This window comes from Bacillus rossius, chromosome 11 (assembly GCF_032445375.1).
Source record: "Bacillus rossius redtenbacheri isolate Brsri chromosome 11, Brsri_v3, whole genome shotgun sequence".
Classification (NCBI taxonomy): domain Eukaryota; kingdom Metazoa; phylum Arthropoda; class Insecta; order Phasmatodea; family Bacillidae; genus Bacillus; species Bacillus rossius.
Genome location: NC_086338.1, coordinates 38,920,695 through 38,947,568, shown reverse-complemented (window position 1 = coordinate 38,947,568; position 26,874 = coordinate 38,920,695). Strand labels below are relative to the sequence as shown.

The following is a 26,874-nucleotide window of genomic DNA, read 5'->3' as shown; positions in this document are numbered from 1 at the left end:
CTGCAATGACATTTTTCGGCGTTGTGGTAATTCGGCGTTGTGGTACACAGCAGTTTTCTAGTTGTCGGCGTTGTGGTCAATTTGGCATTTCGGCGTTGTGGTATTTCGGCGTTGTGGTGCGTCCCCCATTTTCTCCCTTTCAAATCTCCAAAATCTTTGTGGCGCAGATGTATTACGCGCACTTGATGACGTCAAGGGACATGATTCAGAGCTCATCACTGCAGAACTTTTTTATTACCTTTTTTATAGCAATGGCTGTTGCATTGTTGATGTTTTAGTCGTCTCTCAGAAATGGATATTGCATTTTTGATCTTTATGTTGTCTCCCAACAACTTCTATTGCCTTTTTGATGTTTATTCTTTCTCCCTTCAATGGCTTTGCATTGTTGTTTTCTTCGTCCCCCGGAAATGGCTATTGCATTTCTGACGCTTTAACCCCTTTCTAATCTTAATCCATTATTTTTTCAGTTATCTTTGGTGACATATTGGCTTGATATTTTGTTTATACAAATAGGAAATTGAATGGTCTCAAAAACTTACATTTAAAATAATTATTAATAATTTTTATACACCAATTACTAAAATTCGATATATTTTTTTTGTTCGAGGTGCATCAATAGTGTACTCTGGTTGAGAGTCGTGTATTATAAGCACGGATACATCAGCTGGTTTAAAAACCATTCCAGGTAATTCATTAATACTCTGAATAAAACCATTAAATAAAACGGTTTTTGGCGCAGCATTGAATTTTGCCGTCAGCAGAAAAAAAAAATATTGGAAATTTTGAGTGAGACTTCGCCTAAGCGAGGTGAAATTTTGTACGTTTCGCACTCAAAATAGGAAACTCGTGACCTTGAACCTTATACAATACTCTTCATCTCGCTTTATAGTTTCTGTGAGTCAAATGTGACTTGAGATTAGTTCTATTGTCATAATATTTGTGTTAATATAACTGTTGAAAAGGGTGATTTCACCATCAATTTTACCATTTTTATTCTGTGTGTTGGAGATTCTTACATCATACGCGATAAGGTTATTTATTCCCTTGCATTGTGAGATTTCGTTATAGAATTTTGGATGTAGTTTTCCCAGAGTTAGGTAAAATTTGCATTTAAAAATTAGTAGTCAGATGCGTTCGAGAGGAATTGCGGTCTATAGTCTAATGTTTTGTAACTCACTATTTGATTTTAAGTTTAAGTTTTGACAGAGATTTATATAAAAAAAATTAGGACACTTGTTAAACGTAGGTAATGTATTTTACAGTTAAAATATTATAGAGAATATAATTACAATTTTTAAATTAAGAAACGTTAATAAAACAATTTTTTTTAATCTATATATGGTAAGAGTAGGAAAATTATTAAGACAAATGTAACGCTTTAGCTTCAGTTTGAACACTATAAGCATTCCCCCCCCCCTCTTCTGTTTTAATTCTAGTAGTAACTATTTGTAACTTCAGATACGCAATAATATGGATAAACTTGAAAAAAATCTATGGTAGTTTATACGGGAAAAAAAAAACAGAACTTACCCGCAGGAAACTTGGCAAAGTTAAGGACATTCCATGATAGCCATATATTTTTTCATCCCGCACTTCATTGGCAATAAAAAAAAGAGATTACCTCAAAAATAAAGACGCTAGCACCTGTTTTAGGTTACACTTTCTTTAAACATCATGCGCAAAGCCTTGTGACATTTAAACGCTTCGATACTAAACTTTTATATCCGTTACAGTCCGGAAAAATTCATTTCGTGATATGCTAAAAATTCAAATAATTATACCATTGTGCTGATTCTGCCATTGGCTCACTCTTAATCTGGAGGACTGTCGGCCAATTATAGACCCCTCAATCACAGAAGTATAGAATCATAGGCTACCCTGTCGAAACGACTGACAAGTCAGCAGCCAATGAACAGGTGGCATTTTACAGAGTAAGCACTGGATTGTGGAGGCTACCGTAGAGGTCATTCAGTCCGCGAATTTTTACGGTCTCTATAAATGTGTATGAAATATAGCTAGAGACAGAAAAATTCGCATATTCATTTCGCGATAGGCTAGAATCTAAACACACGTATATAACTTAGTGCTGCTGCTGCTGGCTCACAGTTCGCCTGGAAGTCTCTGGGCCAATCATAAACCCTCAACCAATATATTGACGAATCAAAAGCTTCCCAGTTGTTATGTTTCCTCGTGTGAGCAGAATGAGCATGTGATATATGTGTAGAGGACTGTGGAGTCTATCCTGTATGTCCATGAAGTTATGAATTTTTTCTAGTCCATAAGTACAACCCGCAAAATATTCGTTAATGGATGTTCAGAAATCTGCACTTTTAAAAAGTTTTTTTATAGTATTACTTTGTTGCTAATTTATTTCAGTATATTTAAACCGATGTTTGCTTCTATAATCTAATTATAAGTTAAAGCAATCTAATTAGTTATAAGTTAAAGTAAACAATGGTTACTCTTAAAAAAAATAAATCCGTCAGGGATATTACATTTAAGAAGTTTCGCGAGACGTTTTATTACAGCTGACGAAAGGACTCTTTAGATTTGTGTACCTCCGCACTTTATTTAGGCCCTTGCATTTTATACCTTCCTTCCTTCCTTTTTTTTTTTTTTTTTTTTTTTTGCTTTCCGGGAATACGTAACCGTTCCTCCGTGCGCTAAAGTTTCTTTACTCCTTGCATTATTTATCATTTTCTCGTGCTTCTTGTTTTCCCCTCTCTTTCCTGTCCCCGCCCCTCCCCCTCCTACCCGTTCCCGATCCACCCATTCGCTGTCCAAGCTGTTTCAAACTTCTAACTGTATTTGCCCTCACTTCTCCGACTTTATTTCCACTGCCTGTAAACTTCTCTTAGGACTTGGCTGGAAAAATGGCGAGTGTCCCTTTTTCGTGTGTAAGCATTTCTATTGATCTTTCACCCCGTGAAGCCATGTTCTGAAGAAAAAAAAAGAAATTGGTATTTAATTTTTTTCGATGCTTTTGACACGGTTGGATATTTTCTCTCTTGCAGCATATCTTTCTGGAAATTTTAAATTTTATTTAACTTTAATTGACTCTCTCTCTTTCTCTCTCTCTCTCTCTCTCTCTGGTCAAATGAAACCTTTCTAAAGTTATGTTTAGTATTTCCTTCCGTTCAACAAAACTTTGAAAAACCCACTTACTAAATACCCAGTATGTCCTACGGTAAGGTTTCTAGGTGTGAAAATATTTTTTTAGTGATATTATGCCTTTATACAATATCGAACTATGAATAAGGGGGGAAACGGTGCCTGCTACACAAAAAAAAACCTTGAAGTATTATTTTATACTAGCGCTTTTGAAGATAACTCATGTGCACAGCGATAACATATCAATAGGTTAGGCATGAAATAAAATATCCTATTAAGAACGTTCTAAATATGGCTACGATGTATAAAGTATGCACTACTTTCACATCCTTGGAACATGTAAAATACGTATTTATATTGACCTGTGGGGGAAAAAAAACATTACGATATCTGATAAATATCCCCAAATAACACAATTAAATGCTAAGTACATTACTAGAATTATTATTTCAATGGGGAAGATAATTTAAAACTGTATTTTTTTATTGGACATAACACCATTTCGGGTTTGCTTATCGTAGAGAAACCAAGAGACAGCGGTTGTTTCCGGCTTGTTTTCTACGTCCATGACTGTGTCTTATGTTCTGTGTTCTTTGCCTGTTCTTGAGCTGTTTCCATGACACACAGTGCGAACCCACTTTGGCGTACGAAACAAAAATAATTTAATTCATGACATCCTTAGGATATCCCCGATACACTCGTGGCTGTGTGGATTCAATTTCCCTGTAGTCCCACTTCCCAAACTACCCAGCGAATATTTTGGACAGAAGGCTGCGGTGGTTAGGCGGTTTAATTCGTTTGCCTCCCGTCCAAGATTGGGACGTGGTTCGATTATTGGCAAGGCCAAACCGGGATAGTGGACGCCATCCCGTTGCCATCTTGTTGTCAAATTTCGTCAAAAATTTCTCGAAAATGACTCAAAAATCCAAAAAAAAATATTCAATATGCCAGAAAAACTGATTTTTTTAATTTATAAAATTAACTTAATTAAATTCTTTAAAAGTTTAATTTATAAAAAGGTATTGGATTTGAATCTGGAGAGGAAATTCCATTAAGAATTGGCGATGGCTCCTTCCTCCAGGCAGCCACGGCAGTCTGATCTCCCACCCCAAATGGAAGGCAGATATTACAACAGTCAGTATGACGTTATGGCGGCCATCTCGTTTTCATCTTTTGGAGGCTGCCATCTTGGATCCGAGATATTTTTTTCGTCTCCTAGAAGGCGCCACCGTCATCTTGTTTTCAGTAATCGATACAAGGAACACTAGTACACATGCCGTCTGCTAGAGTGCGCTGCCACCTCTGATGGGGATTTTGGGAAAAACTGCACCCTTCCGTGAAAAATTTCCCCTCTGGACTTCTTAAAATTTTCCTTTCACAGCTGGAATTTTTCGAACGAAATATACATTTTTTAAATCGAAAATTTGAGTCATTTTCGAGACATTTTTGAGGATATTTGACACCAAGATGGCCGCTGTGACGTCTCAATACAAGATGGTCGACATTGGCTCCTCAGCTCCTCGTCATGGACCCTGTTCCCGGAACGCATCTTATATACTACTCACAGCATTACCGCTCGGCGCGAGGAAAATACTTGTAACAAAAAAAATTGGTTGTCTGTAAAGTCGGTTTACGGACGCTAGTTTAACGTGACAACGTCATAACAAAACATTGATGAAATGATTGCATACTTTCATGAATAAAATTGAATCATTTTTATTTTAATACTAAAAGAATAAATACTTGAAATAATACTAGTAATCAGATTTTTAAAATGAATGAATAATTAACCTTTACTGCCGAAATTGTTGTTGTAATAAGCAATGAAAACCACATTAACTTTTCACTTCACTTTTTAAACAGTCGACGAAACAGTTCACGTGTAGATGACATGTAATTAATTTTAAAAACTGGCGTTTATCTATAAATTTTAAATATAATTATGAACAAGTTTTCATATAAATAAACTGTAATCAAATATCTGTCATCAATTATATGAATAACCATAATTTTTTAGTCAATTCTAACTTAGCCTATTATTACTGCACTCGCCGAAGGTGTAACGGACCACAGCGTAACGGGACAATGAGCGTAACGGGACACGGCGTAAAGGAACAATTAGCGTAACGGGACACCGCGTAACGGGACACAGCGTAACGGAACAATGAGCGTAACGGAACACATAGTAACGGAACAATGAGCGTAACGGGACACCGCGTAACGGGACAATGTGCGTAACGGGACACTTTTTTCGTGCGTGCAGCCGGCGTTCGTCGATTTATTAGACGTTGTCACGTCAAAGAACCCCGAAGTGTGTGTCTGTACGTAGTCCAAGATGCAGCAGAAGTGCCGCGTGTGTCATCTCCTCGGTGTCACTCGTCGGCAGCGTGACGTGTGTGTGTGACGTGTGTGACGTGTGTGTGACGTGCGTGTTCCCCCCGCAGGCGGACGCGCGCTGCGCATGCTGGAGGTGCGCATCCCGCTGCACGCGGTGCGCGACCAGGACGCAGCGCTCGAGTGCCGCTTCAACCTGGAGGGCGAGACGCTCTACTCGGTCAAGTGGTACAAGGACGGCAACGAGTTCTACCGCTACCTGCCGCAGGACAGCCCTCCGGCGCAGCTCTTCCCGCTGCCGGGGGTGTCCGTCGACGTGAGTACACACCCCCCTACTCCTTCCCCCACCCCTCCTTCCCCTTCCCCACTCCTCATCACCCCTTCCCCTTCGCCCTCAACAACCACCCACATCCGCGTCGTTTTGTGATACGTAGAAACCACTCTGGAGTCTAGTCCGACGCCACAGTTCGCGACCGCCCCACTTACACGATCATATTACACAGCCACAATGAGTGCTAACTGGCAGCACGACGGTAAACGGCATAAGCCGCCCCCCCAAAAGACCAGACCTGACCAAACCAATGCGGACTGAAAGTCCAAGTGCCCCACCACTTGCATAGTAGAACTTCTACCACGCCCCACTCTTCTTCCAGGACCATCCTTCTATTCCTGTAATCCACCTGCTTGTGATAATGCATGACCTTTGCATCCCGCATGTATGGGCCCAGGGTTTTCCCTCTGTCTATGGAGGTTTTACCTGGGCCCAAATTATCTAGTTTTAGTCTAGAATCAAGAGTGAGGGGAGTTAGTCATGGCGAAAACGTCTGCCATGGCTGGCCAATCCCCTCCTAGCACATGATGCACGTGACCTTTTCTGCATGGTTAAAAACCCGCATGTTTAGAGCGTATAGGGCTTGCCCTGAGACGCACTTAGAGTCTTCCCTACCTAGACCCCTCCCTTACACACATAGTTTTAACTTAGGTTAGGAAAAAAACGTAGAAACCAGCAAAATTCGCGGATTCATTGACCTCTAGGATGTACTACACAGTCCTTGTAAATACTCGCGGAAATGAAAACCTGTTCATTGGCTACTGACGCGTGAGACGGTCTCAACCAGGCTGTCCGTAATTCGGCACTTTCTTGGTTTTTGTGTTTCCCATTTGGCTCACAGTTCCCCCCAGATTAAAATTGTGGGCCAATCGTAGAAGCGGTACGAAGGTATAGTTGTTTTTGATGCTAGCCTATCGCGAAACGAATCCGCGAATTTCGCATGTCTCTAGTGATACGAAATTATCTCGGCCAAAGAGATGTTACATAGGGACACCTGCATTTCGCGAATACGTTTCGTGTCACGGTATGTCACAAAACACTGTAGCTTTTTCTTAGAGTGATGGCGAATCGTGTGCGTGCAGCAGTACGGTATCATCATTCCACATTGGCCCCGTCAAGTGCGGGAAAACACCTCTCGCCACTACAGCCAGTAACTAAGAGTCCCGGAAATATCGCGGATTCCTTTGGCCTCAGGATAGAATTCAAAGTTATAGGTGTGCTCGACCCATGTTTACTTTTCCATTGGTTGATTTCTTAGCGAGAACATTTTCATCCTTGTTATTTGGCACTACCTGATTCGCTTACTTCTCTCCTAGCTGGACATCGTTGGCTCACGGTCGTAAGAGGGGCGTGTCCAGATAACTGCGGTCCAATCATGAACACAGTGCGACAGTGTGGAGGTTTGCATTCTAGCTTGCGACTAAATGAATCCGCGAAATTTCCGTGACTCTACCAATAACTACAAGAAAAAAACTACGGTGGTTTGCGATGTACCTTGACACCAAATTTATTCGAGAAATACAGGTGTCCCTAGAGATGTATAAAGAGAGCACTATGTCATATACGTTGCTGGGCTCCTTTTCTTTGTGCGATGATTAGGGACCGGAAAAAATTCGCTGGTTCAATGACCTCTAGGATGAACTTTATAGTTCTACGTACACTCGGTCAAATGTTGTCACCCTCTCATTGGCTGCTGTGTCTTTTGTGAAGGTGGTCCCCAACGTAGCGCGGCCTGTTATTCGATACAGCTTCGGTCGAGTGTTTCTCTCACCGGCCAAAAGGTGTCGTCCAGGTGAGTTGTGAGCCGATAGCAGAGGCGGCAGCACTGAGGTATAACTAATTTTAATTTCAGGCTGTCGTGAAATGAATACGCGAATTTTTTCCGGTCTCTAGCGATGATTCGTCAACTCGCCAAAATAAAAAAAGACCCGCGAGAGATGGATGGACGATAGAATAAGACAGAGAGTGTGCACATGCGCTGTTTTTTCCTTCTTCAGAATAATAGATATTGGTATCCTACACAGTCAGCTGTGGGTGCCTTGAATGTCTGCATTTGTTTTACTGGCGCGCTCTTTCGTTCCTCGTACAACCGGCAGCGTAGAGAGCGCTGTTGAGACAAGACTCTGCGTTTCCCGCATTGATAGCACTACCTGTTGTGAAATTCATATTTCATTTAAGATATTTTGGTGTGTTCCGAATGGCAGAATCGTTTGGAGAAACAGTCACATACACGATATTTTTTTTTTATGGTGGGAGTATTTCAACAGTGAGTAATATTTATTGTTTAGAAACTTGTCTTCTCTCTCTCTCTCTCTCTGGCTTCCGTTTTACCCCTTCTGATATACTTAGGAGTCGAGGATCACTTCTATCACATGTACGGAGTTGCATGTGCAAATAGGATTTTGTGGCATATTAGTTTCATTCTTAATTAAAGGTATCCATGTATTTTTTATTCAATATTTCCTTTAGTTTCCTTTAGATTTGGGTTTCTTCCATGACAAACAGTGCAAAACTGTGATGGTGTATGTGGAAATAATTGAATTGTATTAAATTAAAGTTCCTTTGTCGCGTTTACCGTCTCGCTTCTTCACCCCGGTGTGCGTGGCGTTCGCAGTAATCCTGGGGTCGGATTCTTGCCCGGGCATTTATGCTTTGCGTTGTCGCAGTACCTCACATAGTTAAATTAATAATGTGTAAACCGTTTCCTGTATAGCTTTCCAGTATTAACTGCGCACATTACTCAGAATGATACAACAAAATAAAATCACATTATTTAAATATTATATTATCTTTAACATTGTTTAAAAAATATATGCTTGCATGAAACATCAAATAAAATATAAAATCGAATGCCAATTTTCGTAAGAAATACTCAGTATTATATCGAGAAAAAAACGTATTTCATATATGTAAAAACCCACCATAGCTATGTGCTATACAAATTTCAAATTTCTTTCTCGTAGTATTTCAAACTACTTGTTGGAAACTGGTTTCCAAAGAGACCTTTTGTAAAAGCACAGAATATTTTTTTTCTTTGTGCGTTCTAGATGATGAATGAGGAAAAAAATGTTTTTTGTTGATTTACGAACCTTTAAATTCATAAAAAAAACATTAAATAAGGACTAATTGAGCATTTAATACATTTATAAACAATAAATTATGGTTGTGTAGTGAATTTGTTTTAAATCAAGTGCAAAATTACAAAATTTTAGCTGAGACCTGAAAAATTCGCGGAATCCAAAATCGTTCATATCCATGTTGCGTAAGTGATTGGACTACACATTACCTGAGGAAATCTGAGCCAATGGAAAAACCACTAACAAAATAAGTACTGAAACGCCAGCATCCCAGTTGACAGGTCTCACGAGCCAGTAGCCAATGAGCAGGTGTAGTTTGTCCGAGCGCATAGAGGATCGTGAAGTCAGGGCCGGTGCAAGGTAAATTGGCGCCCTAGGCGGAAAACCTTAATGTCCCCCACCCCCTCGGGCCGGACACCCCAAAAAAAATTTTCCTTGCCTCAAAATACTTCACGTAAGCCTAAGATTTTGTCAACAATCAAATGAAAGCAGGCTTGTGTTTTTTTGTTTTTTTTACTTTTTTACTTATAACAAATCATAAACAGGTCACCGTGGACTTTAAATAATTACTTATATCAATATAAACATTCCAAACTGTTACAAAAATCAATTTTCATATAGTTTCAATAATCGTTAAACATATTATATGAGCTGTTATGTGTCGTGCTGCGCCGCCCCCAGCTACTTGGCGCCCTAGGCGGTTGCCTAGTTCGCCTATATGGACGCGCCGGTCCTGCGTGAAGTATATCCTGAAGTTCACTGAAACCACGAATTTTTTCAAATGTTAATAAAGGATGCTGTCCTGTTAAATCATCAGATCTAAGTATGGATTGTGCTGGGCAAGGGGGGGAAGGAGGTATGGTCGGACACTGGATGCGAGTGGTGGCGCGGCTCGCTGTGGTGGGTAATGGGAATTGGTGGTTGCGGAGGGGGGGGGGGGGGTGGTGGGGATGGATGGGGGGTGGATTAGGGTGGGTGTGGGGTGGGGTCAGTCCGCAATGCCATTCCAGCCATGTGTCGCCCCACCGGGTATTGCCGATAACGGTGATCATGCCCTTCGTCATTGTGGAGGAAGGGGTGGAGGAGGTGTTGGGGGGTGGGGGAAAGGGTTCTGGCCTAGGGAAGAGAAGAGGGGGAACATGGCCGTCGACACGCGGCGAGATATCGAGATATCGATTCGCGATATCGGAACGAAGCTTCTCTCTCTCTCTCTCTCTCTCTCCCTCTCGTGAACACAAGTCCGCGCTCTCCGATAGGATCGCCCCTGACCGCATGTATGTACCAGAAGCTGAAATAATAATAATAATAAAACTGTGTCGGAACGCGTCGGGAAATTAAGCGGTTTACACAGACTAGAGCTTATGCATCGAGAGCGCGTGGATTGAGAGGGCCGTCTAGCCATGGATGTATTGATACGGAATGGGTCGAAATATAATGCCGACACTCACCAAGGTGTGTTATTATATGGTATTATATCTGCTGTGAGGCTGTTACGTGTTAATTAACAACAGGCAGTAACAAAGTATTAAATAAAAAAAGCTGGCCAATATATTGATTGTGCAATTAATAGGGGTAGGCATTTTTCGCGAATAAATCTGAACGCCTATTAGACTGCAACAAGGTATACGCGCACCAGCGGTTTCTTCGTTGTGATTGGCGGCCTTTCTACGAGAGAAGTAGTTGCCTTATTTGGCTGAGCCAGTAAGGACGCATTTTCTTCCGCAATGAATTACTGTGATTGGTGCTAACAATTCGTCATGTAACTGAAAGAAACTCACCCAATCACGAAACACAGACGATGCTACAGTGTTTTAACTTTCAGCTAGTCTCGGAATCTTTTCGCGAAATGTGCATGCCCCTGCTGATAAGTGTTATAGATTGGAAAAATTCGCGGTTTCAATGACCTTTAGGATAGACTCCGCGATCCTCTGTGTACTCGGGAGAACTACCGCCTGCTCATTGGCTACTGAGTCTTGGCACCTGTTTACTGGGATGCGTGTGATTCGATACTTCTTTCGTTGAGCGTTTTTCACCAGCTCAGAGTCCTTCCGGTAGACGGTGGTCCAGTCACACAAACTGAATGAGTATTGAGGTTAGCCTTTCGCGAAATGAATCCGCGAATTTTCCTCTCTCTACTGATAATCATTTAAAATGGCAAGAAATGAAGCAATCCTAAAAGAAAGATTAGTTTGTTTTTTATTTTTGTTTCACGTATTGACTTAGAGACATGCAAAATTCGCGGATTCATTTCGCGATAGGCTAGCATCAAAACAACTATAAGTTCGTACCGCTTCTGCGATTGGCCCACATTTTATCCGGGGAACTATGAGCCAATGGGAAACACTAAACCAAGAAAGTGCGAATTACGGACAGCCTAGTTGAGACGTCTCACGCGTCAGTAGCCAATGAACAGGTGTCATTTCCGCGAGTATTTAAAGGACTGTGGAGTCTATCCTAGAGGTCAATGAATCCGCGAATTTTGCAGGTCTCTACGTATTGTTGATAGTGAATTTGTCTAAAATGTAAAAATAAAAATGGCCTAGTAAGGTGCTACGGCCACACAGGGCGCTATGCTCGCTATGTTCGCGATGTTTGCTATGTTTGTTATGTTCACTACGCAAGTGAAATACAGCCAGCTGCATCTCAGGTGTCACTGGCCACACACAGCTGTGTACGCCTTGTTCGCTGTGTTGGCGACGTCACCAGGTGTTTGGTTCTCGACTATTTTTTTTCTAAAACGTCGCTGAATTCGCGCATACGCAGATAAACAAAAACATTTGTTTTCGCGAGGAATTGTTATGTACTTCTGCGTTTGTTTTTTTATTAAGTTCAATTTCTCTCGGTGTTGTGCTTTAAATAATTAAGTCAACGGAAAAGTCAACTGAAAGATCACAAAAATTATCCATGTTTATGGAATAGATCTATGGAAGAATGTAGAAGGCAGGATTTACAGGACAGTGCTTGGGATTTGAACCCAGGGGAAGCTATCAAACTGAGTTGAATTTATCCTGAAATAATCCATGAATTTTGTTTCGTCTTCGTAAGCAACTGCTTCATCAAATGATTAAATTAATCAAATTCTTTTTTTTTTTTAATATTAAATCCATGAACATTTTTTTTACGTTTACGTACTGTGAGATCCAGCAGAATATCATCATCGTCGGAATCATCACTCGAAACCCACGGCATGCATCTCTCCGACGTCGCGAACTAGACTATCCTGTCTGGCCGCCTGGCGCAGCGAACATAGCGAACATTGCGAACATAGCGATCATCACGGACAGTTAGTGAGGCGGGATGTAAAGCACGCTCGCTGGTGCTTCCAGCGGGTTATTGATATGGGAAAGTCGGAGCACAATACAGACATGCAGACGACGTGTAACTTTCACCAAGACTACGTTTATTGCAAAATCACTTCTTTCAGGTAATACACAAATCAGTACCACCAACTGAGCATTAAAACATAATGACAAATTCTCACACACGTCAAAAAAGACTAATACCAACAGTTATCACCTCCAAGCACAAAACCATTATATTTAAGCGGGTTAACATATCAAGTGACGTAAAAGTTAAAATTAAGGTGTTTTGCTAGTTCCTTGCGTGCTTTCAAGAAACTTCAACGGGTGTTTCGTGCCATTAAAAATATTCTGAAAACACGTTGTTTTAAACAATTTTCACTCTCCTGAAAATACAGTTTTAAAAACAAAATAATGAAACAGAAACTACTCACCCGCCCTCAGCATTTTCATGCTTTTAGTTAAGAGACATACTCTGGTATCATCAACAGATTTCAATACCATTGGTTAAAAGTGGTGGTTAAAGCATTATAAGTGAAATTTAAGGATTTTTTAGGGCCCTTATTCAAATAAAGACAAATTAAGGATTTTTTTAAGGATATTAATGAGGTGTGCGAACCCTGCAAACAAAGCCCTCGCGCGCATAATACAAGGATAGGTTTGTATTGTATAGTCTGTGTCATGTTAGAGTCCCGGAAATTTCGCGGATTCCTCTGGCCTCAGGATAGGATTCAAAGTTATAGGTGTGCTCGACGCATGTTTACTTTCCCATTGGTTGATTTCTTAGCGAGAACATTTTTATCCTCGTTATTTGGCACTACCTGATTCGCTTACTTCTCTCCTATCTGGGCATCATTGGCTCACGGTCGTAAGAGGGGCGTGTCCAAACAACTGCGGTCCAATCATGAACACAGTGCGACAGTGTGGAGGTTTGCATTCTAGCTTGCGACTAAATGAATGCGCGAAAATTCCGTGACCCTACTCATTTCCCGAATGACGTCACACGACGTTGTTTGCAAAGCGCTGTTGGCAGAGGAACAGTGGCAGAAGGTACTGCAGTACTTCGAAGAAGTGTCAGGTGACGCAGGGTTGTTGCCCTCCGCAGATCCGCAACTCGTCGGAGAGCCAGGTGGTGCTGCGGTCTGTGAACCTGTCCAGCACGGGCCGCTACCTGTGCGAGGTGTCGGCGGAGGCGCCGTCCTTCGAGACGGTGTCGCAGCACGGGGACCTCGTCGTGGTCGGTGAGTGCGCGTCGACACCTGTCTCCCTTCTCTCCCTTCTCTACCTTCTCTACCTTATCCTCGTCTCACCCTTCTCCCCTTCTCATCCTTCTCCTCCTGTCCCCATTCTTCCCCTTCTCCGCCTTCGCTCCTCTCTTTTTTCTCCCGCTCCCCTTGTTTCCATTTTCTATTTCTCCCCTTATCTACCTTCTCCTCTACTCACCCTTCTCCCCTTCTCATTCTTCTCCTCCATTCACCATTCCTCCCCTCCTCCGCCTTCGCTCCTCTCCTTTTTCTCCCGCTCACCTCGTTTCCATTTTCTATTTCTCCCCTTATCTACACTGAGAGAAAAGTCTGTTTGCCTCAACAAAATATTTCTTTGTATATGGCGAAATAAACATATATTTTGTTAATTCAAACAAATATTTTGCAGTAGGAAAGATTCTGTTAACCCAACAAAATGATTTTGTCTACTCAAATATATATATATATATAGTTAGGTGTAACAAATCATTTATGTCACTTTTACCGAGTTTGGTTAAGCTAACAAAATATTTTGTTCCACCAAGTAAATATTTGTTTTGCCATATATAAACAAATACTTGTTTGATTCGAACAAACCTTTTTCTCTGTGTACCTTCTCCTCTACTCACCCTTCACCCCTACTCACACTTCTCTCCCTTCTCACCCTTCTCTCCCTTTTCTTTCCCCTTCTCCTTATTGCCTTCTCCCATTTTATCTCTTTTATTCTTCTCCCCTTATCTTTCTCTCCATTTTCTCCTTCTGCCTTTCTTTCCCTTTTTTCCATCTCCCCTTCTTTTTCTTTAATCCTTCTCCTCTCTTCCTTTTTTTCACTTGCACATTTTTCTACCTTTTTCTCCCGTTCCCTATCGTCAGAAGTTTCGAGCCTCATTCATTACGTAACCTCGATAAAATAAAACTGGTTGCACTGAGGCTACAAAATATTTTGCCAGTTAGAAGATAACGGGTTTGATCGGAACAGGGCCTAGTTGGTATAATATTCAACTAATCGTGTGTTGACTGAGGTGAACTACTCAAGACTATACATATAATGCTAAATAATGTGTGTTAACAAGATAATTTTGCAATGCTTCCTAAGTAACTTATTAGCAAAAGAGATATTTTGTGGTACTAATATTTTTTGAGCAAAAAAAATAGTACTTTGTTTTCACCACAACAAGACTTAAATAAAAATATTTTTTATTACTAAGAAGCTACAACTCAGTCCTGAGCCCAGGAAGTTAAATTTCCACAAGTTAAAGATTCCCGTTATTAATGATTCGAGCGTAATTAAAACATACTTTATGCGCTCAACTTATTATTATTTCAGCAAGCTGTACATGGCATTTAGCAGGCCAGACTGGACTCGAACCTGGGACCCTTGGCTCACAAACCAGAACATACAAACTTTGCTTTTTACTGGTTGGATTTATCAGGATGCAACCCTACCAAATGTTCCGTGGTGAAAACGAAACATATTTTGTAGTCTCAGCGAAATCATTAATTAGTGAAGACAATATTTTGCTATCGCTAATAAGACACTTCGTGTACCTACGATAAAATGTGATTTTTTTGACAACATAATTTATTTGTGGGGTGCACATGTTACCTATAAATAAATACGTATTCAGCTGATTGCATTTCGAAAAGTTCTTATTTTTTGATAGTTTGCATATTGTAAACATTCTAATTACTGCAGGTTTGCATTCTGAGATAGTATCATATTTGGCCTGGTTCACAGTGACTTAATATTTCGTGGTGGCCAAAGAACTATTTTTTTTCAGAGCAGTAATATACTCAGACAATGGTGGGGTTGTAAACGCCATCGCCTTTTTATGGACATACCTGAATTACTGTCGACTTTTTGTACATCACATTTTATTTTTATTTCTTCAGTATAAAAGTTTTAAATTTTTCAATTTGAAAACAAACGCAGTTGTTGAGCTAAAAAAGTAAATTATGTTTTCAATTATAATTTGTTTCACTAAGTTTACAAACCAGTCTTGAAATTAGTATTTACATTTGAGTACAAGAAAGTGTTATTCTATTTTGAATTTCTGTATTTTATAAGAAGGGATGCTAGTCGAAGCAGAATAGGCTACTTGTACGAATAAGCATTAATAGTTAATGATAATAATCCGTGGGTATGTGTTTGATAACACACCTATAAGTACTTATAAATAAACTACACACAGTAATTTTTCATGTGTTTGATAACACACCTTTAAGGCCTTATAAATAAACTACACACAGTAATTTTTTTTCGTAAATGAACAGAAATATTCATGTAAAATTACAAGATATTTATAAATTTGTACATTTACATTCAACTTTGTATCACTACAAAATAGCGCTCGCAGTATTACTGAGTTCAAATTCTTACCCGGGCATTCCTGCTTTGTGTTGACCCAGTACCTCCAATAACTAAAGTTATTTGTATAACGTTCCCTGGGTAACTTTTCATTATTAACTGCGCACATAATAAGAATGATAAAATAAAGTCAAAATGTTGAATATTCGATTATCTTTCCCGTGGTTTAAAAAAAAATATTCTTGAGTTATACTTTTTCGGTTTTAATGTAACTTTGATTCCAAATTACGTTTGAAAAATTCATAAAAGAAAGCGTCGTGCTCATAATGTTACAGAGAACAATATGAAAAGTATCTTTTCACAGTGTTTTTTTTTCAAAACAGTTTTCTTGTCTAATAAATAATGTGTACATATTTTAAAAGTTTAAATCGTGTCTTATTATGACTGTTCAAGTTAAAAAAAAAAAAAAGTGAATTCCAGGATAGTTTTCACTATAACAAAGTTTCATTTGGCACACCAATACGCTTAGTGTGGCCCCCGTATGTTCACGAAAATGACTATATATGGGTGCTTGTTCCCACACTGCGGGCCCGCCATCTTGACGACTTTAGGGTCGCGGCCGTAGCAGAAACGCGCGTGCATATTGCCTTTTTTTTCAGCCCGTTTGATTCGCCGTTTGTGTGATATGCAAGCGCAATTCATGGCATACTAAAAATTTCTTCCTGAACGCGCATAAAGATGTAAAAAGGGGGGGGGGGGGGGCTCTGCCCGGTTACCGTGTAATAATGCAGACGTGGCCAACCCTTTGATAATATCGTCATTGGAGGAGGGGTCCGGCCAGCCGCCAGAACAGAAGACCGCGCAGCACATGCCAAGGGCTATCGACCAACGGTTCCGTCCTCTTCGTATCATCCTACCCCCCTCCCCTTTCCCCCTCCGGCAGCCGAATGTTTCCGATTATCTCGGCCGATTGCGCTGTGACGTTTCGGGTGCCCGGGGGATAATTGCCGGGGCGTCATGTCCCCCCCCCCCTCTCCCCACACTCTCTTCCACCCACCCCATTTTCCCCTCGCGACGGGAGCCTTCCGTATTAAACGTCAACATCGCCCGCGAGTAATCCCTCCCGACCCCCCCCCCCCCAACTCCTCCCCCGCCTACGCCGCGATCAGCGGGACGGCCGGTCAAATGGGGGGAGGGGGGGACGGGATACGGCACACTGTTAAAATTTTCCTCCTCCAATTCTCAAGGGGAAGCCTTCTTTTCAGAGACGAGAGAGCCAAACGCCCGATCGTTAGGGACCGGAAAAAATTCGCGAGTTCAATGACCTCCAGGAAGAACTCCATAGTTATACGTACACTCGGTCAAATGTCACCCACTCATTGGCTGCTGTCTTGTGAAACGTCCCAACGTAGCAGCCTGTGATTCGATAAAGCTTTAGTCGGGCGTTTCTCATTGGCCCAGAGTCATCCAGGTGAGTTGTGAGCCAATAGCAGAGGCAGCACTGAGGCATAACTATTTGTATTTTAGCCTATCGCGAAATGAATTCGCGAATTTTTCCGGTCTCTAATGGTAACTAATGGTCAATTAGGTTAGGTTATCTACATTATAAATACTTCAAAACATTGTGGAAGGTTTATTTGGTTAGGATAGCTACATTAAAGATGCTCTGAAATCATATAAACGGTTTCCTAGCATGAACTTCGGGCACCATGACTTCGGGGAACTTCGAGTGTGGCTCTCTCGTCTGTGAAATGAAGGCTTCCCATTCACAAGTGATCCAGGGATCCTCGTGAATTTCCGGCAATCTTCGTAAATTTACGGACACCCAGTTAACCTACTTTGGAAAATGAAACCGTGTTAATATTCTTGGTACATTAACAAAAAACATTCAAAAACTGGTGAAGTCTACAGCGAGAAAACGCTTATTTTTGTTCATTTTTTTTTAAATGAATCATTTTAACTCGGAAGTCGAAATACGGTGTGGTCTCTAATATCGTACTAATGCTAGCATAGACCGAGACACGTTGACCTGACCGTGTTTATTTATTTACCTCTGTATATCTTAAATAAGCTGAGTGAGGCGGAAGGGGGGGGGGGGGCTAAGTTGGTGACTATTCTGGGTAGCCCTGGCCTGGTCATGCCTGAAGCTCTAACACCTTCCTGATCAAAAGGGGCAGTAATCCCTTGACAGCTTTGTCTCAATATTACTTGCCCTGGAATGTTAAATAGATCTGTAAGCCGACTCCCAAACTACCCTTAAAGGGCGCATATTTGGGAGGACAGGTGGAGGGTACCGACCATAGGTTGGAACACAGATGTATATCTCACAAATGGTTGGTTGTACGAAATAAAGCGTAAAAAATATTATTCCATTTTAAACTCACTCACAATCACTATTTGTTTTTACTGAGGATTAAGGACAGTAAATATCGCAATATACCAATTTTTCATGGCGTTCGGTTGAACTTAATGGAATTTGATGCGCTGCAGCACTATCTAGCGGCGAGTTACGAAAAAAATGGATTGAATTAAAAATCTTCACCGGGAAAAAACACTTCGATGTGCCAACTTTCATGGCGATCGGTCAAACGGTGTCAGAGTTTATCGACGTCATTCATACATAGGCCTACATAATAACATCCCATTTGATATATAGATTATTAAAGCGAAAGTTTCTGAGCGAGTGTGTATGTTTGTTACTCAATAAAGCCCGAACCGCTTAGCGAATTTGGATGAAATCTGGCATAAAGCTAGCTCATAACCTGTAGTAACACACTGGCCACACATTGCTATGAAAATCCATCCCCAATGGATTGAAAAAGGGGTGAGTTCGTTTTTATAACAGAAAATCATAGGCCAAAGAAACAAACTCACTTTTTGTGTATCTATGACATACCGCCTATGATTTTCTATTGTAAAACTGAATTCGCCCCCTTTTTTACTCCCGTGGGGTGAAATTTCATAATTTTATGCAGCCTGTCACTTTTCGGCCCATAAACTATCTATATGCAAAAAAACATATCGATCCGTTGCTGCGTGAAAGGACGAACAGACAAACACACATTTAGAATATTTTGTAGGTATTATGTCGTACAATGCAAAGCCTTGATCGTTTTTTTTTTGACGTGACAACGTCTAATAAATTGATGAACGCCGGCTGCACGCACGAAAAAGGATGACTCAATGTCCCGTTACGCTCATTGTCCCGTTACGCTCAATGTACGTTTGCGCGGCATCTATCTCTTCCACTCGATTGGAACAATCATCGATTTGACTTTTTCGAGGCACATTAAACTTGAAACACTCCCATTCGTTTCCTACTTTTCCTATCATCGTCCTATCCTTAACAGAATAACACAGATTGGAAGAAGTTAAATAGCAAACATGTATAAAAAGTTATAGTTAAAACAATCTCTTCGTTAAAGTAATAAACATATTTGAATTAATGAGTGCAAATAAAAGTAAATTTATCAATTAAATTGTAGATTTCATTTCACTCCTTCTTTGTATCCATACAAAATAGTGATAATTCAATAAAAATGATTCAATTTTATTCATAAAAGTATGCAATCATTTCATCAATGTTTTTTTATGACGTTGTCACGTTAAACTATCGTCCGTAAACCGACTTTACAGACAACCAATTTTTTTTTAGTTACATTTAACTGTTAGACCGCGGGAAGAAACCGTTTGGCACAGCTAGTTTTAAATAAACGAATAACTCTTCGTTTATTTCAGGTGAATCCTTCGTTGGAAGGTCCGGAAATTTGACTGTAATTTCTGACAGTGTAGGGACGCCGGGTGCTGGCTCGGGTTGAAGTTGCATCCGGAGCTTCTGCGTCACACCACGGATCTTCTTCCCAGCCAATGGAGGGCCGAGACCGTGCGGGGCCCCACCCCATTTGCGTTTGCGGGACCCGAATGTTTTGGAGAAGTGCTCCATCCTTGGGAAGGGGGGGGGGAGGGGCGTGGGAGTTATGGAATAGCCAACCTCCGGAAAATTAGGAGAACACACTTTCCAAATCAACGTTTCGAACCCAACTTGAACTTAAATTTCGGAGAATGTTTTGGATAATTTTGTGTTCGTAATGAAGTATACTCGAGTGTGTTTTATAAACGATAATGATCGAATTCCTGTGACAGTAAAGAATCAGGCAAATTTTTGATTGTTTTTTTTTATAATAAGATATCATGAAAACTCAATTACACTCTAGTAACTATTTATCACTCTATTTTCTCGTTAATGTCCGTATTTTTGACAGAAAACTAGACACACAAGAAAAATTTAACAAAAAAAAAATGCGAGCTAGTCTTTCAGTACCTACTCGCCTGTGATTTGTAAACATCTAACCTCGGTAACGAGCCAATTAATGTATTCTAAAGTTGTTCGTGTTGCAGATAAACTTTGAATAAGCGAGTCTTTCGAAAGTATTAACTCCGTAGTAAATTTTGTGTTTTTTTTTTCTTTGCGGAAAAAAATATATAATCTAATGCTACTAAAATAACATAATAAATAAACTTATATTAAAAAAATAATAAACCGCTTTTATCATTGAATTAACAAAAATTAAAAAATAAAATTTAAATCTAAGTTTTATGTCCAACAGCCAAATAATGCACCCACCACAACTCTGTATAGCTAAAAACTGGGGTGTTTGATATCATTTGTCTTAAATTTTCTGTCAGTAATTTTAGGATTTTTTTTATTACGAAAATGAAAGAAGAGAGCTCCCTCCCTATGCTTTTAGTTATACAGAGTTGTGATGCATTATTTTGCTGCTGTACAAAAAACTTAAATAAAAAATTTATTATTTTTAATTATTAGTTCATTCAACGATAAAAGCGAGGCTTTTTAGTTTGTTAAATTATAAGTTTATTTTATTATTTTAAGTCACAAAATAAAATGAAATATCGAATATAAGTAATTGAAAAAATTTAAAAATACTAAATATGAGTGATTAAAGTATTTATTTGTTATAATGAACTTCAAATTAATCATTTATGTTCACGTAATCTAGTCATTTCAGCCAATGCGTCAACAATACATGGAACTTGTCTTGTTATCTTAGAGCAATCAAATTTTTCTACTTGGAGACCATCCAGTGACTTTACGCGACTAAGAGCTACTTAAGCCTGCTCAGCAGCAAAGAGACGAGATCCCAAATAAACAACTGAATAATCTACAGTGCAGTCTTGCATTTTATGCACGGTAGATGCCCAACTCAGTATTAATGGCAACATTCAGCAGTCCCATAGCTGTATTTCGCTGGAAACTGGGAAACTGAATGGCTATTGGTTTAATTATATGTACACCGTCTATGCCGAAATCAACAAGGACTGATGGAATGTCCGAATCATACAATAAATCACGCCGGAATAGTGGCCAGATAATTTCAGATATACCTAGTACCCATATTGCCATTAACGAACCCCTGGCTCATTTTCCACCATAACCTGACCTCGAAAACACTCTAAAAAGAACATACATAATTAGGATATTTTCTAAATTTAGGATTATTACGCCCCCCCCCCCCCCCTCCCCCTCCTATACCGAGAAGGAGAAAGTAAAATCCCGGGAACATTTACCAACATAACCCTACCTTTGAAACCCTCTAAATCGAAAAATATATATATTTTTTTAAATTTTCGAAATTTAGGGGCATCCAAGAAGGAAAAAGACGAAGCCCGGGCACATTTTCCACCATAACACGACTTCGGAAAAACTCTAAATAGAAAATAATAATTTTTAAAATTTTCAAAATGTCGGGCCATTACGCCTCCCCCCATTTTCTGAACACATTAAACACCATAACCCTAACTTTTGGATCGGAAACACTCCAAATCGAAAAAGCATTTATTTTTATAATTTTCGCAATTATGGGTCTTTAACCCTCCCCCTACCCCCTTAGGGTAGCAGTTGACCCCGGGACAAATCCCCACCATGCCCCGACCTCATGAATATACAGAAAGCCTGCTCGAAAATAGTGATTTTTTTACCCGCTGACCCCCCCCCCCCCCATTTACCCCTTAACAATGCCTTAAGTCATCAAAATATTGTATTGTCAAAGGTTCTTTATATGTATGCAAAATTTCAACACACTCGAACGTCGAAAAGTGGGTAAAAATTGAATGGAAAGATTTTATAATACAGTCTATTCCTTCATACATACACGTCAAGCTAATAAAAGCGTGGTAAAAACACCGCGCATAAAAATTAAACAGGGTGATACATACCTAGGTATCGACAGAGCCGTTGAGCCATTGATAAATAGCCAAAACTGAGTACAGATAAAAATAAACTTACTGTTCGTGTTTTTAATTGGTAAAAAAATTACGGTAATATGTATTTATAAGGAAAAAAACACAAACAAAAATAATAATTGTCGTTAGATTTGTATGAAATTACAAACCGAGAAGACAAAAAAAAATTTTTCAAACCGGCCGGGGGGGGGGGGGGGGGAATAAATAAATTTGTAATCAGCGAACAAATACAATATATTAAATTCTTTGGTTTTTATTCCTTTTTTTTTTTGTTTTTGTTGTCGTTGACTTAAATTATGTTGGTTCAACTCATTTAAATCCTAACGGTGAAGACCTTTAAAATGCTCTGTTAACGTGGAGAAGCCACCGTAGCCACGGTAGTTAAAACAGGAAGAAAAAAAAAAGCGAGGCCCGAGTAAACATCCCTAACGCCCCAATTTTGCCCGAGGCAAACCAATATATTTGTTAAAAAAAAGAAAAAAAGAAAAAAGAAAGTATGGGATGAGTTCGGGGAGGGGGGGGGTAGCAAAAAAAAACGTGGTTTAGAAGCCGGCGAAATACTTCAGGTCGCCCACGCGCGCGCACAGCTCTATAATTAAACCGGTCGGTCCCCGCTGATCGCCCGGCGCAGAAACCCTCGCGAATTACGTCGATATATATAACCCCCTCCTCCCTTAACACGACCTTACCCCCCTCTCTCCACACCGCGAACACCGGCACCCATAACCCCCCACCCCCCTTTCTCACAACCCCTAGCCAGCAGCGGGTACGCTACACCCTAACACACACACGCGCGCGCGCGATACTGCATCCGCGGCGCACGGAAAAATAACAATGGCGGCGCGCCCCCTTCCGGACCCCGGCAACCTTTCGCGTGTCGTCCGTTCCGGCCAAAAAAAAAAAAAAAAACACGGGGCATTATTTCGAGAGCCCGCGTACCACGCCCGACGTCAGTAACGAGTTTTTTTTTTTCCCCCGCCGCGCCGCTGAAATAAAGCTGTTCGGATGTCAACTTATAAATAGCTCGTAAATAGCAAAAAAAAAAAATGTTAGGAAAAATATAATAGGCATACTGCTCCAAACTAACAAGGGAGGTAGCAAGAGAAGAAAAAAAATACCTTAGTAACTATTCAATAAGCTCTTATTGTAGCTGATCTCCCTATTATGGTCATTTCACCAGAGACTAAAAAATATATAATATGTATAATAATCTTATAAACAAACGCAGAACCAAATTCACATTTTCTATAAATAATATTATATGTATCGAATACGTGTTCTTTTTTTTCTAACTAAAAATAAATCTTGACCCTTTAACATTCATTTTGTTAATTCATTTAGTTTTTTTTTTTGTAATTTTCAATAATAATGTTAGTGTTTTGATTTGTAATTTGTGTTTTCCGGGTATACAGGCAATAAAAAAACACGTTATTACATTGTTTATGGGTAGAGACCTGCAAAATTCGCGGTTTCGATGGCCTTCAGGATAGACTGCACATACCCCTGTACACTCGGGCAAATAACGCAAGTTCATTGGCTGCCGACTTGTAAGTCGTCTCAGCTGGCTTGTCTGTGATTCGATCCTTCTTTGGTTGGTTTAGGGTTTATAACTGCGGTTGAGATTCGTCCAGATGAACAAGTAAGCCAGTAGCAAAATTATCTAAAGAGGTATATGTGTTTGAACTCTAGCCTATCACCGAATGAATCCGCGAATTTCGCAGGTCTCTATTTATGGGCTTTAACCTCCCCATGGGGTATAATGTCTGTCAATGTGGTACAGATGTTGCGAAGCCCTCGCCGAAATGGGGGGCTCTCCGGCCAAAGCACCTTGGACAGAGGCACATTTGCGGGGCAGCACTTTGCCACCTCTCGCCGATGATGAATGGGCCCCCCGGGCGGGCTTGTAATGGATTGTTAGCGAGCTGTGTCGGCAGGCGGCGGGGATAATGAGAACGGGAACAACCCGTACCTCCCCCCCCCCCCCCCATCCCTCCTCCTGACCCCTCCCCGTGAATAGCGCAGCGTTTACCGAGAGCTAATAACGCGGAATCATAAATCAGTTACGTGCCCTAAATCAATAAGCATCACGTGGCACTAGCCTCTCTCTCTCTCTCTCTCTCTCTCTCTCTCTCGACCCCCCCCCCCCGAACCCATTTTCCCATCTAAACGCCACTCGACAAACCCAAACAATATACGCTGCCGCCAACGGAGAAAATGTTTTGTCGCAAAACCGCCGTTATTCGGCGAACAGGCTCCGAGGACAACCCCCTCCCGATGACTCCCGAATCTCTCAGCACTCGCCAGACACGCGTAGCGTCTGACCTCGTCGAACGAGCGAATCCGCGTGTTGCTCGCGTTGCACGTGCACGCACCTATGATGCGAAAACTCGGACACGAAACTCGACGTAGCTTTCTTTGGAATGATGCCGAGCGTGAATAAATGCGGGCAAATTATTGTGTTCCCAAAACTAAATTTCTGGACGCGAACCACGCGTGGTTCCCGCAACCGCCGCTAGAATTCGCTGCCGGAGCAGCTTCTATTGAACCATTTGATTAGCAGTCAGGAATTTCACAACATAAATGAAACGGCTCCGATAAAAGCGAAAAAGTCTTGAAAAAAAAATTGGTTCTCTGTAAAGTCGGTTTACGGACGATAGTTTAACGTGACAACGTCATAACAAAACATTTATGAAATGATTGCATACTTTTATGAATAAAATTGAATTATTTTTGTTTAATTATCACTATTTTGTGTGGATACAAAGAAGGAGTGAAATGAAATCTACAATTAAATTGATAAATTTACTTTTATTTGCAATCATTAATTCAAATATGTTTATTACTTTAACGAAGAGATTATTTTAACTATAACTTTTATACATGTCTGCTTTTTAACTTCTTCCAATCTGTGTTATTCTGTTAAGGATAGGACGATGATAGGAAAAGTAGGAAACGAATGGGAGTGTTTCAAGTATAATGTGCCTCTCGAAAAAGTCAAATCGATGGTTGTTCCAATTGAGTGGAAGAGAGTTAGATGCGGCGCAAGCGTACAATGAGCGTAACGGGACAAAGCGTAACGGGGAAATTATCGTAACGGGACAATGAGTAATCCTTCTTTCGTGCGTGCAGCCGGCGTTCATCGATTTATTAGACGTTGTCACGTCAAAAAATTACTATACCCCGGCTTTGGAACTGATTTTCTACAAAAAAAAATTTATTAAAATACTGCACATATATATTTTTTTTAAATTCATTGAATATTTAACACTTAAAAGTTTCCCTTCAGGCTTTGTGAACTTTGTTCCGCAACATCCGCCACAGATAAGAACACCGTTGTAACACATTTTCGTTCCACACGACTTCCGTCCCATTCGCGAAATTGCTCCTGTCAAATGCCGTGTGACGAGAGCCGGAAAAAAAAAATAATACATCGGTGCGTGGACGCCACACGCGTTAGAAATCAAACTTCGCACTCAGCAATACAATTTAACTGTGAAAAACGACAGTGCGGCACGCGATGGCATACTAAACGCCATCTTGTCCAGGAAATATGTTTGTCGCCGTGTTCCAAGCGGGGTCTGTGTTCACGAGAAACACTGAGCCGTGGCCGTCATTTCACAAGAGCTTTCCTTCCCTGAGTGAAGAGTGGGGCGCTCGATAACCCCTCTCTCCTTCTCCGCCATCGACCACTCCCCTTTTGCGAGCGTTGCACATTAAGTTACTCTCTGATGAGTCATCACCTCGGTATTTTCCCAATCGGTTGTTGTAAACAAGTTTCTACTTTAAAAAAAATCTGCAGCCTCAAAAAGATGTTCATTGTGGATTACCCATAGATAATTTTTTTTTACACTCAAAATGTGAAACGGCGAAATATTAAATTTCTGCGAGAAGGTGAGGTTTGTGTGGGGAACATGATAAAACTTCTTCAACATGGGTCGGAAAAGTATTCCCTTTAGTTTTAACAATGATCCATTGAAATTTCAGTTATTTGCATCAGATTTGACAGTTTCCAGAGGAGTGAAAAAACCCAAGCTGTTTATTCACGCAAAAAATTACTTTTATTTACAGTTTAAAAATTTGGTTGTAATATTGTGGACATAATTATGGTGAAAATATTTGCTGAAAATACGCTCCAGTATCTGAGGGTACTTCCCATGAACTGGACATGAAAAATTCAGCCTACGACAATGTTATAATTTGAACACGTAGCGGAAGGCTGCGAGTATTGGCTTGGAAAAAAAATAATCACGGAATGAATCTCTTACCTACTACAGTTACACTGGTTTGCTATCATGCAATGCGGCAAGTCATGATATTTTTTTTTCCACGGCAGGCAACATGAAGTTATTTTTTTCCCCTTTGATTTTTTTTTACATCCTCTGCGAGAACATTTCCCGCACTTGTTTTAGGCTTTTTTTTTTTTTGGTTGTGAGGGGGCGTGGGGAGGGGGGTGAATTTTTAATTAATCCTGTCGTTCACACGGCGTATCAATCATTCCCTTCCTCTGCTCCGCGCCACGTGACGTGTAATTACAGACATTAGGCGCCGGCGTGGCGGATGATAAGAACTGGAGGGCGAGGCGAGAAGCCGGGATGTTGGAGTGAATTAGGGGAACGGAGGATTTGAAAGGCGGGCACTCGCAGACACAGGCGAAACGCATCACGCAGTGAATACGTTCAGGGAGGGATGAGCTCGGTAGAAATTTTCACTAGAGGTCAGCGTGTATTTCGAAAAAAAATATATATCCGATATTCGGGGATTAATTCGATATTCGATATTCGAGAATTAATTCGATATTCGATATTCGCGAAAAAAAATTATTTTACATGTTTGTTAATATTTTTTTATTTGATATTCGTGAGTAATTTGATATTCGATTCGACATTTCATATCGAATACTTACATGCTT

The 26,874-nt window shown here is 40.4% G+C and overlaps 1 protein-coding gene across 1 annotated transcript in view; it reads left to right on the top strand.

Moving 5' to 3' along the window:
• Window positions 1–3,177: 3,177 nt before the first annotated feature.
• LOC134536449 (uncharacterized) overlaps window positions 3,178–26,874 on the top strand; it is a 70,662-nt gene continuing 46,965 nt past the window's right edge. The window contains exons 1-3 of the mRNA XM_063376165.1: window positions 3,178–3,187; window positions 5,556–5,761; window positions 13,258–13,393. Coding sequence (XP_063232235.1) covers window positions 3,178–3,187; window positions 5,556–5,761; window positions 13,258–13,393 — 352 coding nt within the window. The remainder of the gene's footprint in view (window positions 3,188–5,555; window positions 5,762–13,257; window positions 13,394–26,874) is intronic.